General features: G+C 48.3%; 1 protein-coding gene across 7 annotated transcripts in view; it reads right to left on the bottom strand.

The window, feature by feature from the left end:
- The window catches only part of ZMAT4 (zinc finger matrin-type 4), a 108932-nt gene that overhangs the window by 54058 nt on the left and 41502 nt on the right, over positions 1 to 13372 (bottom strand). For all 7 annotated transcript variants that reach the window (XM_019495550.2, XM_019495549.2, XM_059730640.1 and 4 more), the window contains one exon: positions 11979 to 12068. In XM_019495550.2, the coding sequence (XP_019351095.1) occupies positions 11979 to 12068 (90 nt within the window). The remainder of the gene's footprint in view (positions 1 to 11978; positions 12069 to 13372) is intronic.

The following is a 13372-nucleotide window of genomic DNA, read 5'->3' as shown; positions in this document are numbered from 1 at the left end:
GATGAGTGGTTAGTCATACCCACAAGTTGAACTGGCACCAGGAGGAGGAGGGAGGGAGTGCATTTAAACCAATGCCAGTCGGGCCAGACTTTCCCACCCAAACACTTAGCATATGGAATTGGCTCCTTAGTGAGATGCAGCCGAGATTGCATCTTCAAGGCCTCGAATGACTCGAGTGGAGTCAGAGGGTGAAGGCCTGTCCCTTATACTGCAGGCAGGCTGATCCTGAAAGAGAAATGCCTCCAGTGGGAGGATCTTGGCTACACCGCTTCTGGTGAGGGGGAGCGCTCTCAGGCTTTACCCCTGGCTTGCTCCTTTGCCCTTTTGGCTCGGGGCAAGCGAGACTTGAGGGCACCTTCACTCCAAGGCCTCTGGGCTTGGGGCCTGCACGTACGATGCCTGCCAGGGATTTGGGAGCACCGGCAGCCCCAGACTGAAATCTGGAAGGAAGGAGACTTGCCGGGGGTAGCGCCACACCGACGGCAGCGGTTGAGATCTGATCAGTCAACATTTGAAACTTACTTCCGACCTGACTGGCCCTGGAAACAACATTTTATGAAAATATATCTTACAGCTGCCAAAAAGAAGCCAGGATTTCTGTGGGGAAACGTAACAACGACCATCAATTGGGTAGGCAAGACGGACCTATGCTCTCAGTCTTCTGCGTCACACCAGCAGAGAGCGGGTGTTGAACCGGAGAGCGAAGAGGGCATGACCAGCATTTTTCCCTTGTTCCTCGCCCACTTGCAGCCTCCAGCATTTAGGGGCTAGGAATTTCTGATGCGGAGCCGTGTCCCCCCGCCCCCATGCTCAATGGCTACTGGCACACCTTTCTTTCAAGAACTTATCTGATCCCTTTTTGAAGCTGGTTCAACTCTCAGCTGCCACAGCATTTGGTGGCAAGGAGTGCCACATTTGTTTAGTGACGTGCTGTGTGGTTGGGAGGGAAAAAAGCACTTCCTTTTGTTAGTTTTAAGCTTACTACCTTCTAGCTCTATTTTATGAGCCTAGCTCTTGTATTGTCAGATGGTAAATAATAAATCCCTGTTTACTCTCTCCATCATTGAGCGGTCTCTCTTATTAGACCAACTGCATGGATAGCCAGGCCACTAAATCTCTGTATTTGGCATAAGGATACTCAATTAATCATGTAGTTGCTCCAATAAGATACCAGCCACAAAAACTCTTGCCTCTCTCATAAATCCTGTAGCCTTGACGGCTCCATCACTCCAACACTACTACCAATACCCCTTAGAAAATCTGGCCATGCTTATAACAAGGCCTTCCTCACAGGGAAGGAATCCCTTCCTCAGTATACAATAAGAGGAAGCATTGTTTAAGCCTGCATTTCTTCCACCCAGCCTGTGCCCCTGGAAGGATGCACAGCTGCTCAGCATCTGGGAGGTAGCAAAGCTAGGTGCTTGGCTCAGAGACTGTGTGCACATGGGTATTCCTCCCCAAATAAGGCTGCCAGTTCTGTTGCATCTTGGGCACTCTGGGCTTGTGACCTTTGTTCTCCACTATGGGAAACGTCACTTTTATCCCTGCAACGATACAGAGGCTGAATGCAAACAGGTATTTTGACAAAAACGAATGGCTGCTAGCTAGGCTGCTGTGTTGGAAACGAGACCAGAACAGTTCAAAGACAGGGAGGCACAGATAAACAAGGCTGCTCAGCAATAAAACCCCTCTAGGCTAGGGACAGACATTACACACAAACCAGCTGACGTGATCAGAAACTGGTTTAAACCTGTAACAGAATAGATGTTTGGGGCACATCAGCCAGTTTGAAAATGGAAGAAACTGGTTTGAGATAAACCCGGTTGAATGTAGTATCAGACTTAACTGATTTGGCTCCAACCGGTTTATGCAATGTCTGTCCCAGACCCCTTGCTGGTCTAAGATAAACCAGACTCCCCCAGCATCCCAGCATGCTCTCTGCTCCACAGCAGGGCTGGCCCCTCCCTTCTGCTCCCTGACTGCAGCTCGGCCGAGACTTGCTGAGAGAGTCTGCCTGGCTTCTCCCTGCTAAGCAGGGGTCAGTCCCCCCTCCCCTCTGCCTTACGCAGACACACAGCATTAGCTAACAGACCACACGCTGGCTATGGTCCCTACTGTGGGAGACTACAAAGGCGGATGGGCTTTTCGGAGCTAATCAACAGGTAGCTGGTAATGTCCTTCCCTGGAAAAGTGGTTTAAAAAGAGCTTGGAGAGAGGCTTTGTTTTCTCGGTGGCTTGATAAACCCTGAGTTAGGGGTGATAAACATTCCCTGCTGGGAGGGGCGGGGGGGGGGGTAGAATAATCAGAGCATCCTGCTGGGCCTGGCCACACACCCCCCTCAGCTCAGCACAGGGAAGCAAAGGGAGGGCTGCTCCAGCACCTCCCAGCTTCTAGCCTGAGCTACGGCAAGCATGTACCTGCATTTCTGGAATGAAAAGGGAATGTCTCTCCACCTCCAAGCCCAATTCAAGCATTGCAGATTAGACTAGCCTGCAAAGATTGAATCAATTCAGGCTCAGACTTTCTGAACGTCCAACCCTAGCCCTAAACAAGATGCTAGATCCACCTATCGGCATTCTCAAAGAAAACAGCATGGCCTAGCTAATCTACACTGGCCATAATGTTATCTTTCCATTTATCTAGAATGAAGCCTCCGTGATTAGCGCTATGGTAAGAATTATGGTCTCGGAGACTACTCGACTTGATTGTCCCCTGGCACCATAAACCACTGCGCTGGCTTGCCCTCGTGCCCATGTTTTCATGGTGGTGTACAGCTGTCGTCCAGCTTCCGTCACTCAGCTAGACGGCTGTTCATGGCCCCCCAAGCCCACAATAAAAAAAACCCCTCCAGCAATGAGCCATCTGGAGACTGCATTCTGCACTTTGTTTTAACCTCCTGTTCCTCCAAGTGATGGTCTATAGTCGTCCCTGGCAAAACAGTCTCCCTTATGAGCTGCAGTGGAACCATCTGGATTTGGTTATTGCCCTCCTCTGCAATGTGCTAGAGGATTTCATTTAAAAAGGGATGGCTTAAACCTGTATCCCTGTCTGGTCTGTTTATGATGGAACAGGCAGCGTGGCTGCATGGTAAAGGTGGCTAACGTCCCACCGCACGCCCTCTTTCAAGCCTGCTCTAGTATTGACAAAGTGAAGGCTAACAAGAGAATCGTGTTTTGCACTCTGGACCAAACGGGGAGCAGCCACCCCAGCGGCTGACCTCTCCCCATCCTCCAGTACTGTGCTGACGCAACTAGATTGGTAAAGTGCTTCATCATCCCCAAACTCCAACCACACTGTGTAAAGCGGACCTCTGTGCAGAAGACTAGCACAAGGCCTAAGCCCCACTGTCATCCTAGGCGAGCCGTAGAGGGTGCGTTGGCCTTCTGCGCCAACGAGGCATTTTGCACACGGTGATCCTTCGTGCGTGAAAGATGCTACTTGTGGTGAAAACACCGACTGCTCTCAGGGGAGATTTGCAAAAGGCCCAGGCACAGAGCCAGCAAAAGCACAGGACCCGATGCCTATTTGTGCCACTCAGATCCTTGGTATTTGGCATAACGGGACCAGTTTGGGCTTGGTAACTGTGCTGCATTGGAGGCTAAGTAGTTCTTGGGGGGGTGGAAACACGGAAAAGCACCATAAAGCTGAATACCTGCAAATGTTTTTTCCAATACTACAGTTCAGACTCCCTAGATAAGGGGCAGATGCCTGATTGCTTTTGACATTTAATATTCCAGAAAGCAATCCTGCAGGAGAATGCACGATAGCAACTATAACCAAATAAGACTTCTCCCCCTCTGTGCTGCACAATCTTGGGCTGCTGCAAGGTACACTGTGCCGATATATCACCGACTTAATGAAGAGCCAAAGTGAAGGCTCCAATCACCTGAGAGTATTCTTTAGTTGTTAAATGACCACCGAGTGAGTTTTTGTCTGGTAGAAATATTTACCACTTCCAAGGAGCTGTGATAACCCAGAAGTAAAATCAGCTAAAGGCATCTCGATGTTTGCTTAATCGCCAATTAAGCACCAAAACCTGATCACAGATTATTTGGATGCCTCTCCCTCTGAAGCCCCATCATCATTTACATAATATGTTATACTTTGGCCTCATTGTGTAAGGCATCTCTCTCTGCCTTTGAGTGATCGGCATTAATTAACCTACATTGGTGTTAAAGTACTTGTCAAAAGCTAACTTTGAAAATCCTTCATATTTGCTGGTCCCTCGATGCATGACAAGAAAGAAGCTAGTGCTAGCAAAGTGTTTTTTGCAGGGAAAGGCAAGGAATTATCAGCTCTTAGGACACAACAGCCATTCCCAAGAACCATGTAGAGCTCCCTTCAATCCAGACCGACTGGCGTTATTCACAGATTAAGTTCAGCTGATAAAAAAAATCCTCTCTGCAACACCTTTCTGCCACAGCACTGTGGCATGTGCTGCAACATTTAGGGTTGTGCTTAAGGAAAGCTGCTGTAAGGGACTAAGATTTTCCTTTTAAAGCAACTAAACCGGCAGCAATTAAAGACTTTTTTTTTTGTGCAAACGTCTAGTTGGTCTAATAAAAGATCTGACCTCTACCATGAGTCCCGATTCCTTTAAACCAGCAGTGGGCATTTTACATCAGAACCAGCTTGAGCAACACAAAAGCAGGCCCATTTCCACCCTATGAAATGCTTGCTCTTCATCCAAAAAGTTATGGCATACCCGTGAGATGCAGCATCAGCCGGGAAAGCAAATGCCTCCTTGTCCCCTCCTCCACCCAGATCCATTTTCACCTATAGGAGGCAGAGAGTCCTTGGGAAATGGACTCCTTTTCATGACTTTGCCCAATTTGTTTAATACCAAGCATCCTAAACCTTAAGGGGAACTTTCTCAGAAGGATATTTTGGGCTCTGAGTGCAATCCACACTCCTGTTAAATAGGATTCGTTCAAGATATTTTACATGTCTTCAAAGAGGAATGACATGAAAGTCGAGCGCCCGGGAAAAATGCTCCCACTTCATTGATCATCAATGGCTGCAACACACAAAGAATCAGCAACAGAGCTTTTGTCTGAAAACCTGATACACTGCAGGGTTTATGCGCTGGGGTCTCTCTTCATGTCTCTCAGCGACGTTTTCTTTCCAACCTACTTTCAGAGTTAGGGAGCAATTAAGAAAGGCAGGTTATTCTTGTTCCTTGTATGCCGATATGCAGATTAGTATTAAACTATTCCTTTTCTTCCACTGGCCAATAATGTTTCTGGATGAGCAATTCAAAGCCTGCATGAACTGAACCCGCAGAGCTCCTAGCAATTTCAGAGGGTGTTGAGTAGCTAAATCCCTAGTGGGATTTCAGTGTCTCCCTCTCCATGCATAATACAAACACACCTTCTCGGCTTTACTCCCACCAAGTTTCCTTTTAACCTCCTAAGCAGCAGCAGCAGCATTAAGGGAAATGTTCTGGCTCAAACGTTAATTAATTAATTACACACATCTGTGGCACATTTTGTCAGCAGTCCTGCCCTCCTCGTTCCTTCCATTCGGACACACTCCCTGCGCCTAATGGCCAGATGCTCCGAGCCTTGTTCTGACCCTGACGGGTAATTACGCTGCCTGTCACTTTGTCAGGGATGGTTTATGTGTAACCAGCCGGGCTGCGGGAAACCTGAGCCCGGCTTCTTTTGTCGATGTATGAGTGACACCAAGATGAAAGGATTGCGTAGTCATCGAGTTAAATCACATCCCTTGTAGATCAAGAGGCCCTAGCCCGGGCAAACACCGGGGGAGGCAGCCACCTGCCCCTGCGGGCTGGGTGGAGAGAGGCTGCATGCCAAGGGCATTTAGGGGCTGTTCAGACGTGACAGCCTGCTTAGGGGAAGGCAGCCTGCTATTCTGGGATGCATGCCTTGCCCTGAAGGCTGCCAGCATGGCACAGCAGACAGGTCTTTTCCCGAGAGCAGAGCGGCAGCATCAGCCAGAAAGACAATCTGGGGCAGAGGTACAGAGCAGCCCGTCTGCATCAGAGGGCTCCTATGCACAGAGGGGTGCCCTTTTCCATAGTGGGGGTGAGTCTAAACCGCTTCAGTTCAACTGGTGCAAATCTCTGAAGACTCTTCTTGCAGTGTCGCTTTACTTGATCTCAGACAGATTCAAACTGAACCGCATCACCCTACGGTGACACCCAAATATGTGCCCGCACGTGGGGGCAAGGCTTGGGAAACCCTGAGTGCTTGGTGTGCCCGAGTGGAAACACGTGCTTGGTTTCTACTTCCAAGCTCTTCTCTGCAAGCAGGAGACCAGGCCCCGGTGTTAGAAGGAGCTGAGATTCTTTGTGGATTCAAAGAGCTGGGGCTACAAGTAAAACCCCACTGTGACAGGACGGGTGACAAAATGGGTTTTGCAACACAGGTGGATTTGGCACATTCCCACTCAGAGCTGAGAATGCAGGCTGCTACCCCTCGTGTGCACCTTTATCGGCTGCATTGCCATCGGTCTCATCTGAAATTCAGTTGCTGCTCGGGACCGTCTCTGCAACTCCTGCTGGAGTACAAAGCCCAACATCCAGCAATGCAAATGGGACTGAACAAGTGCCCAGGCTCAGGGCCTAACTGGTACCTCCCAGCTGCAATACCGCACCCATCTACCAGCACCAAAGAAGCACTTCCTGCAACTGCTCTTGCCGACTCCCAGGGTCCTCCCTTCTCCCAGTGTTTCACAGCCCAAGCCCCCTGCACAGCCCGGCCTCAATGACAGCATAAGCCACACTTCTTTCTGCACAAAATCCTCATGGGCTTTGCCCAGACTAGAAGATGAGAGTGTCTGTCCAGGGAGGAGCTTGTCACAAAGCGCGCATCACGTGGAAACACAACGTACAGCACACAAAACCCCACTTGGTGCTAGCCGCTTCCCAAAAATGAGACCATCCACCTCTCTGCAATTCTGCATTCACATCTAACCACACAGCTAATTCATAGGGCTTCTTGCCATCATGTTAGAAACTTCAAAGCAAATCTTGAACATCCGACAGAATTAACTTGAGTTATTCGGATGCTTGTTAACAAGTCGCTAAGAGGCACAATCCTCACAAAAGCCAGTGCTGTTGCAGTCCTTTGCGAGAAGCCTCTTAAGCAAGCTTAAGGAAAAGCCAAGCAGATTTTTTTCCATAGATGCGAGTCTCTTGTCTTCATTTCCTAGGTTTGACTAGGAAGAAAAGATTATGTGAACCCTTGAAACACAGCAATATGAAACAAAACACTCAAAGCACTGAGAAACATCTCTTAAATTTGAGTTCATTTTTGCGCATCAAGACAGCTCGGCTGCTAAAAGGCAAAGTCGGAGGCCTGGACATCTTGTATATCGGCGCATGCTTTTATAATGCTACAGAGAAATAGGGAGCGTTGCCTTAAGATGATGTGGATCTCTTGCTGAAAAGATTCTTGCACGTCAGAATATCATATCCTGGAATGAATAACACAACATTAATGGATGCAATCTGCAAGATAAATTAATATACAACCTCTCCTGGGTCTAGCAATGCCACGGTCCACGCCTAATTCAGGAGGGAAATAACAAACTTCCTCTTCGTCAGAGGCTGGATTCCCGCCTCTGCTTGCAGCTCAAGGGATGACAGGTTTTCCAAGCGCTTGTTTAAACTAGGCAGGATTAGGCACCGGGGAGTATACGGGAAGGAAGCAAAGAGTGGTTTCACACTGTACCAGTTCCTCTCCTACGCACATCTCCGCTTCATTTCTACCGAAGAAGAAATTAAACGTTCTCCATTCCTAATTCCTTTACTTCAACTTGTCTATAGCAAGAGGCACATTTCAGCTAAAACCTGTAATGGGGTACAAAGTCTGCCCCATATCAGAGATCAGTAGTGCTTAAAACCAAGCGTCTGGCTTTAGTTCCTCTGTGGGCACATTTGCACAAGACGCTTACTGCACAGTAACCTAATACTACTGCACAGTAGTGTGCCGGGCAAAAAACTTGCTACTGCTCAGTGTTATTAGGCTACCACCCAGTAGCGCGGGTTACTGCGCATTGCACTAGCACTCAGTTAACTGAGTACTGAACTTAACGCACAGTAACTAGGGCGCATTAATGAATGCGGGGAGGTGTCCTGTAAGTACTAAACATGTCGCTTAGGGCATGTGTTCATCCTGGAAAAGGAACTGTCCAAATACTGATGGTGCAGGGAAATGGTGCACCAATAACCTACTTAGCAAGTCCGAATATGAGCCTCCGAAGAAAGAAGCCGGCATCCTTTATGCTTCGTTCACAGAGAACAGCAGCATCAGCTCCTTTGCTTAACCGTCCGTTGCATTTCCTACAAGGCGTATGGGAGTCTTTGCAGTATGTAAGCGAGTGTCGTTTTACTTGCGTTCCCTCAAGCACGTCATGTCTTACGACCGTCGCCCTTTCACTTCCCGCAGAGCAGCTACAGGTTGGGGCTATTCTGACGGCTGGGGTCAGGAAGAGCATGCGGGTGGGCTTCTCTCCACATCATCCCCTCTTCCCCAAAGCAGGCAACGCCTCTATTGTCATCAAACAGGTCACGAGAAGACCTAACCAAGCCCAATTTCCATTTCTGGGATGCAAGGACACGATCGCTAATTTGAAAGGGTCGCCAACACAGCCCGTGACCTTCTCAGATTACTTTTCGCTGAAATGTTAAGTGCAAATTTGAAGGAAAAGGTCAAGAATCACTCAGCACTCCCAAAGCCGGGAGATTTATTGTACCCAAAATATTTAAACAATGAAGAGCTGCCTAATAATTGGGTAGTGTCAAACCAGGGCTTTCTGCGATGAAGGGATAATGGGTGTTTAAGGAGGAGGGCATGTTTTCATAAGCATCGTATAACAGCAAATATTATCCTCCATGTTATTTAAAGGTCAAATGGAAAATTATGTTGATAATGTAGAATCTGAGACGCCTGGTTCATCAAATAAATACAACCTGAGCACTTCTTCCTTCCTCACAACCTTTTCCCTTTAATATCACTTGGAAGGAAAACCAAGTCTTTCACTTCTGGTTAAAAGCATACAAGGGCTAGAAGACACAGTCACATATAGTACCATTTCCTATGCAAGGAGGCAAAGGGACCCTTTCTGGCTACCTACACTTTTACGCAGAAGTCTACTTGGTCTCCGAGAACGTCACGCTCAGGTAACTGCGGTTTTAATATCATTAAAATCACTGTGCCATGGCTTGAATAACACTACTAGCAAGCTGAAGTGAGCGGGACCCAGCTGCATCCTGTATGTGGTAATGATGCCATCATGCTGCCTTCAAGATGTGGCCTAAATATCTCCGCTCTCTTTATGCTAGACTAGAATACAAAGCGTTGGATAATATCCGAGCAGTGACAGGTAAAACATATTCCTTCCTGGGAACCTGACTTTGCAAACTTTGAGGTGCAAATGTTCTGATCAGGTTTTCCCTCTTACGTTGTTATAGCATCAATGATTTTTCGGGTTGTGGCTTTTGCACATCTCCCTCAGTCACCCGATTTGCAAGTAACCGTTCTTCCATAAAGATGTATTCCTCGACACAAGGAAACACGACGCTCAAGGTCAGCAAATTCATAATTATTTTCATTTCCCCCATCCCCTCTCCCTTCCCAATATGAAAAGGAGGTCGTGTTTGGCTTACGTAGGTTATATTTAGCTCTTTGTACACCGTATCTGCATGGCAAGATGTACATGTCAGGCACCACAAGGGCTTGTCAGTTGTAGTGAACTTCAATATAGGATCGCCTGCCTTCCAACTCTGCAACTGCCGAATAGCGGCGTGTTGCGTCGTTACCGTTCTGTAACTAAATAACTCACTCAGAAAATTGTAAGGTGCTGCACTTCTGGGGCAGAACGGCAGCTGCAATTACCCTGTATGGAACGGAAACGTTCCCCTAACATTTTAACAACAGCGTGAAGGAGCTTTCCGAACCCTCTGGCGAAGCCTGCGTGCTCCTCTCTTTAATTAGAGGCTATCTTACTAAATATTGATCACATTAAGCTACATTCACTTGCCCATGACATGCTTGGGATGCCACGTGCCTGGGATCTTTGCCACGCAACTGGTGCTGGGCTATGACTACAGAGAGAGGCCCAGGTGACTCATTCTGGGTGAATGCTCTACTTGACCAATTTAGCCTCTTTTTTTTTTTTACCTCTGGACCAATGTCTGTGGGCCTGGTTTCCTTAGGATGCTGTGTTTATTAAATGTGTATGGCAGGTATGATTGCAGTTTTCTAAGAGGCTGCAGACTGGCCAACAAGGCTCGCTGCACCTGTACGATTCACTATGGTGCGACTGTGAGGTTCGCTGCACCTGTAAAACACCCAGCACGGCCGAAAACTCGAGTATCTCAAACTCATTTCGCTTCTCCTTTTAGCCCTCGCTTCTCCGGAGCATGCTGCAGAAAGGCCCAAGCCTTCCCTGTTTAGAGAGCTCATCTATGGACAAAGGTGTTGGTTGCAGTCGTCTCGGTCTAAGGACACAGGCAGACACGAGTCTTTGGGTAAATCTCTTATTAGACCTGCATTCATAGGCAGGTCCACAAAACTGCACTCCCTGCCCCTCACACCCTTGCCACCCTTTTGAAAAGACCGAGACCAAAACAAGCATGTTGATGCGCGTCAAACAGGACAAAAACCCTCCAATGTCACCCAAAGAAGAAATGTGTCGAGAGAGACCTGAACTCCTACATGCACACACAGGACCCTCAGTTGCTGCTGGCTGGGATTTCCAAAGAGGAGGAAGGTGCCTTACCCCCGTGGGTTTTCCACTGGTTTCATTCATTACCCATTATGCTGGCGCTGTGAGACTGCCCCAGGGGCCGATACAACAAAGGACCCGGGGGCAGGGCCCCGGAGATTAGCAGCTGATGTAACAGAGGAGAAAAGGCTGTGGCCGCTGTTAGCAGAAGTGGCTGCTGACCATGCTGGAGAGGCTCCTGGCACCCAGCAAAGGGAGGTGAGCACTACACAAAACTGCTGCATTACAAGGCCAGGGCAGTAGCCCTGGTGATGCATGAAACCCAGAGATAAGCCCTGAACAAGACACAGCTCAAAAGACAGGCTCATTTCGCTGTAAGGGGGATCCTCAGTGTAATGCCCATGGATTTCTCTGCTCAGCTCCCAGGAATATTAAAATCTCCCAGACTGAATTGTTGATGCCAAGTGCTCTAAACTGGGAGGACACAGCTATCAGCGAGAGATGTAAAAGCAGGAAGCAAAGAGAGCAGCTGGGGCAGTCACAGAAGCAGAGCAGCGCCAGGACATCAAAAGCGATGTATTAAAGGGCTGCAAGAGGAGCAGAGCACGCGTTACAGGACACCCATGGACGGAGGCTGCTCACTGCCTGCATGCTGCCTTCACCCTCGCCTTCCTTCAAAGTGTTACTCTCCTCCACAAATCTTTCTCCAGCTTCTCTCTGCTGACACTTGTTCCCTACCAGATGTCCCACCCCCCTGGGTAAGAAACTTGTGCATAAATGGTATCTGAATGTCTGTGGCTCGCAATGACTCCAATCCAGGCTTCCAACAACAACTGCACAACTTCAACCATTGCAATTAAAGCGTGGTTTTTACTACCCCCCCGATTCCAAGCAAATGAGACTGAAAATGCAAGCATCCATTATCCTTCCAATGGTTTGCAGTGCGGCTCCCCAGCCAGCAACCCAAATGTCTTTCCCATAGCTCAGTCTCTCCCTGAATGGGCTGAGTGAATACTGGATTTGTGTCATGAGGATGCTTTTTTTTGTCTTTCCTATAAACTGTTACTAAAAAGAACTAAAAATTCAATTACTGTTGCTGATGCATGTAATATTTTCTGTATCTTTATTGAAAATTATTTCCAGTTACTTAGCACTTCAGCTAATCCAAATGTTACCTCTGGGCATGTGATTATCAAGAGCTGTCATAGATGTGAAATGCCTTGGTGCACAGTCAAAGACAGACAAAGCAGAGCAATAGATTGGTACTCTGAGAGACACTCACATTTTCTGATCGCAGCTTCTTGGCTGGACAGCCTCCATCGACGGGGTGGAGCATGTAATAAAGACGCACTTTGCTTGCATGCTTCCGACTCTGCAAAAGGAAAAAGCAAGAAACAGAGTTGCAATAATCCAAACTTTTTTTTTTTTTTTGCTGCACAGTAAGGAGATCGGAGTCCTGAATGAGTCTTGGAAGAGAGGTACTGGGAGGAAAAAGTGGGGGAAACCTGAGTAACTCCTACATTCAGAAACTAATTTTCTGGGGCGCTGGCCCTGTCTGAGGAGCCGAGATTAATCGCAGCATTATTCTCATGCCCTCCTATGCAGACAAAAGTGGCACACTTCATTCAAATAACGTGCTCAGTCCTGACTTCCCCAGGCCCACAAAATGGGAACAGTTCAGAAAAGGGCAGCATGCGTTACTACCGGACACCAGGGAAGGTTTTCGTACATCTAACAGCGCAGGGGGATTTCGTTTTCAGCCGACAGGGCAGGATCCATAAAGAATTAGGCAATAGGCATAGGTTTGACCAACTGAAGCAGCTCCAGTTACTATACTTTAGATGGGATCAAAATTTATAAGGGATATAAAAATCTCATGCTCCAGGAATTAAGCCAACCCATAACTACCAGGAGGTAGGAGAAAACCTCTCCCATGGGCTAATTATCAGATAATTGGGCATTATGGAGGACGTATGCTTTCCTCTAAAGCACCTGCTGCCTGGCCACTGTCAAACGCAGGGGACTGGGCTGGATGAGCCACCGCTGCAGCTGGTGCAGGCATTCCCGTTTGTCTCCCTTCGTTTGGGAGCCTCACCGCAAAACCTTGCCTTGTACTGCAAGACTTTGGGGAAGCGATGGGGTCTAGGAAGGGGCTCTGCCAGGAGGGAAAAAGCAGGCACATGCTGCACAAGGAAACCAGCCTCCAGAGCCCATGTGCTAGACAGAGCCCCAGCCACTCATCAGTCTCCCCTCAAGTTGGATATGAGATGTGCCGTCCTGGAGAACACAGGCCCCAGGCACTCCCATGCCCCCAGCCCGGCGTCAGTCACTACTGGATGTTTCCTCCTTTTATTCTGCAGGCCAAGGAGCGCACTGCTCCCTGTTTGGTAACGTGGGGGTCCATCTCCCTCTTCAGACCATTCCTATTCTGGTCTAAGCATTCCCAAAGGGCTTGGCTCCCCTGATAAACTTGTCCATAAAAAACCCCAAATTATAGCAAAGCGGACTGACTCGACCCTCAACCGGGAATACATCATATTGTCAATCCGCAGCGAGTACAAGCAGCTGCGATCAGTTTGGTGACACAGAGAGGTCGTCAGTGGCGTTAGCCTGAAGTCCGTCAGAAGGCAGACTTGAAATGCACCTTTATAGACCAACTACGATCGATGTATGGAG

The sequence above is a fragment of the Alligator mississippiensis genome, chromosome 7 (assembly GCF_030867095.1).
Source record: "Alligator mississippiensis isolate rAllMis1 chromosome 7, rAllMis1, whole genome shotgun sequence".
NCBI classification, from domain to species: Eukaryota; Metazoa; Chordata; order Crocodylia; family Alligatoridae; genus Alligator; species Alligator mississippiensis.
The sequence above is the reverse complement of the archived record's forward strand: the minus strand, read 5'-3'. Positions and strand labels throughout refer to the sequence as shown.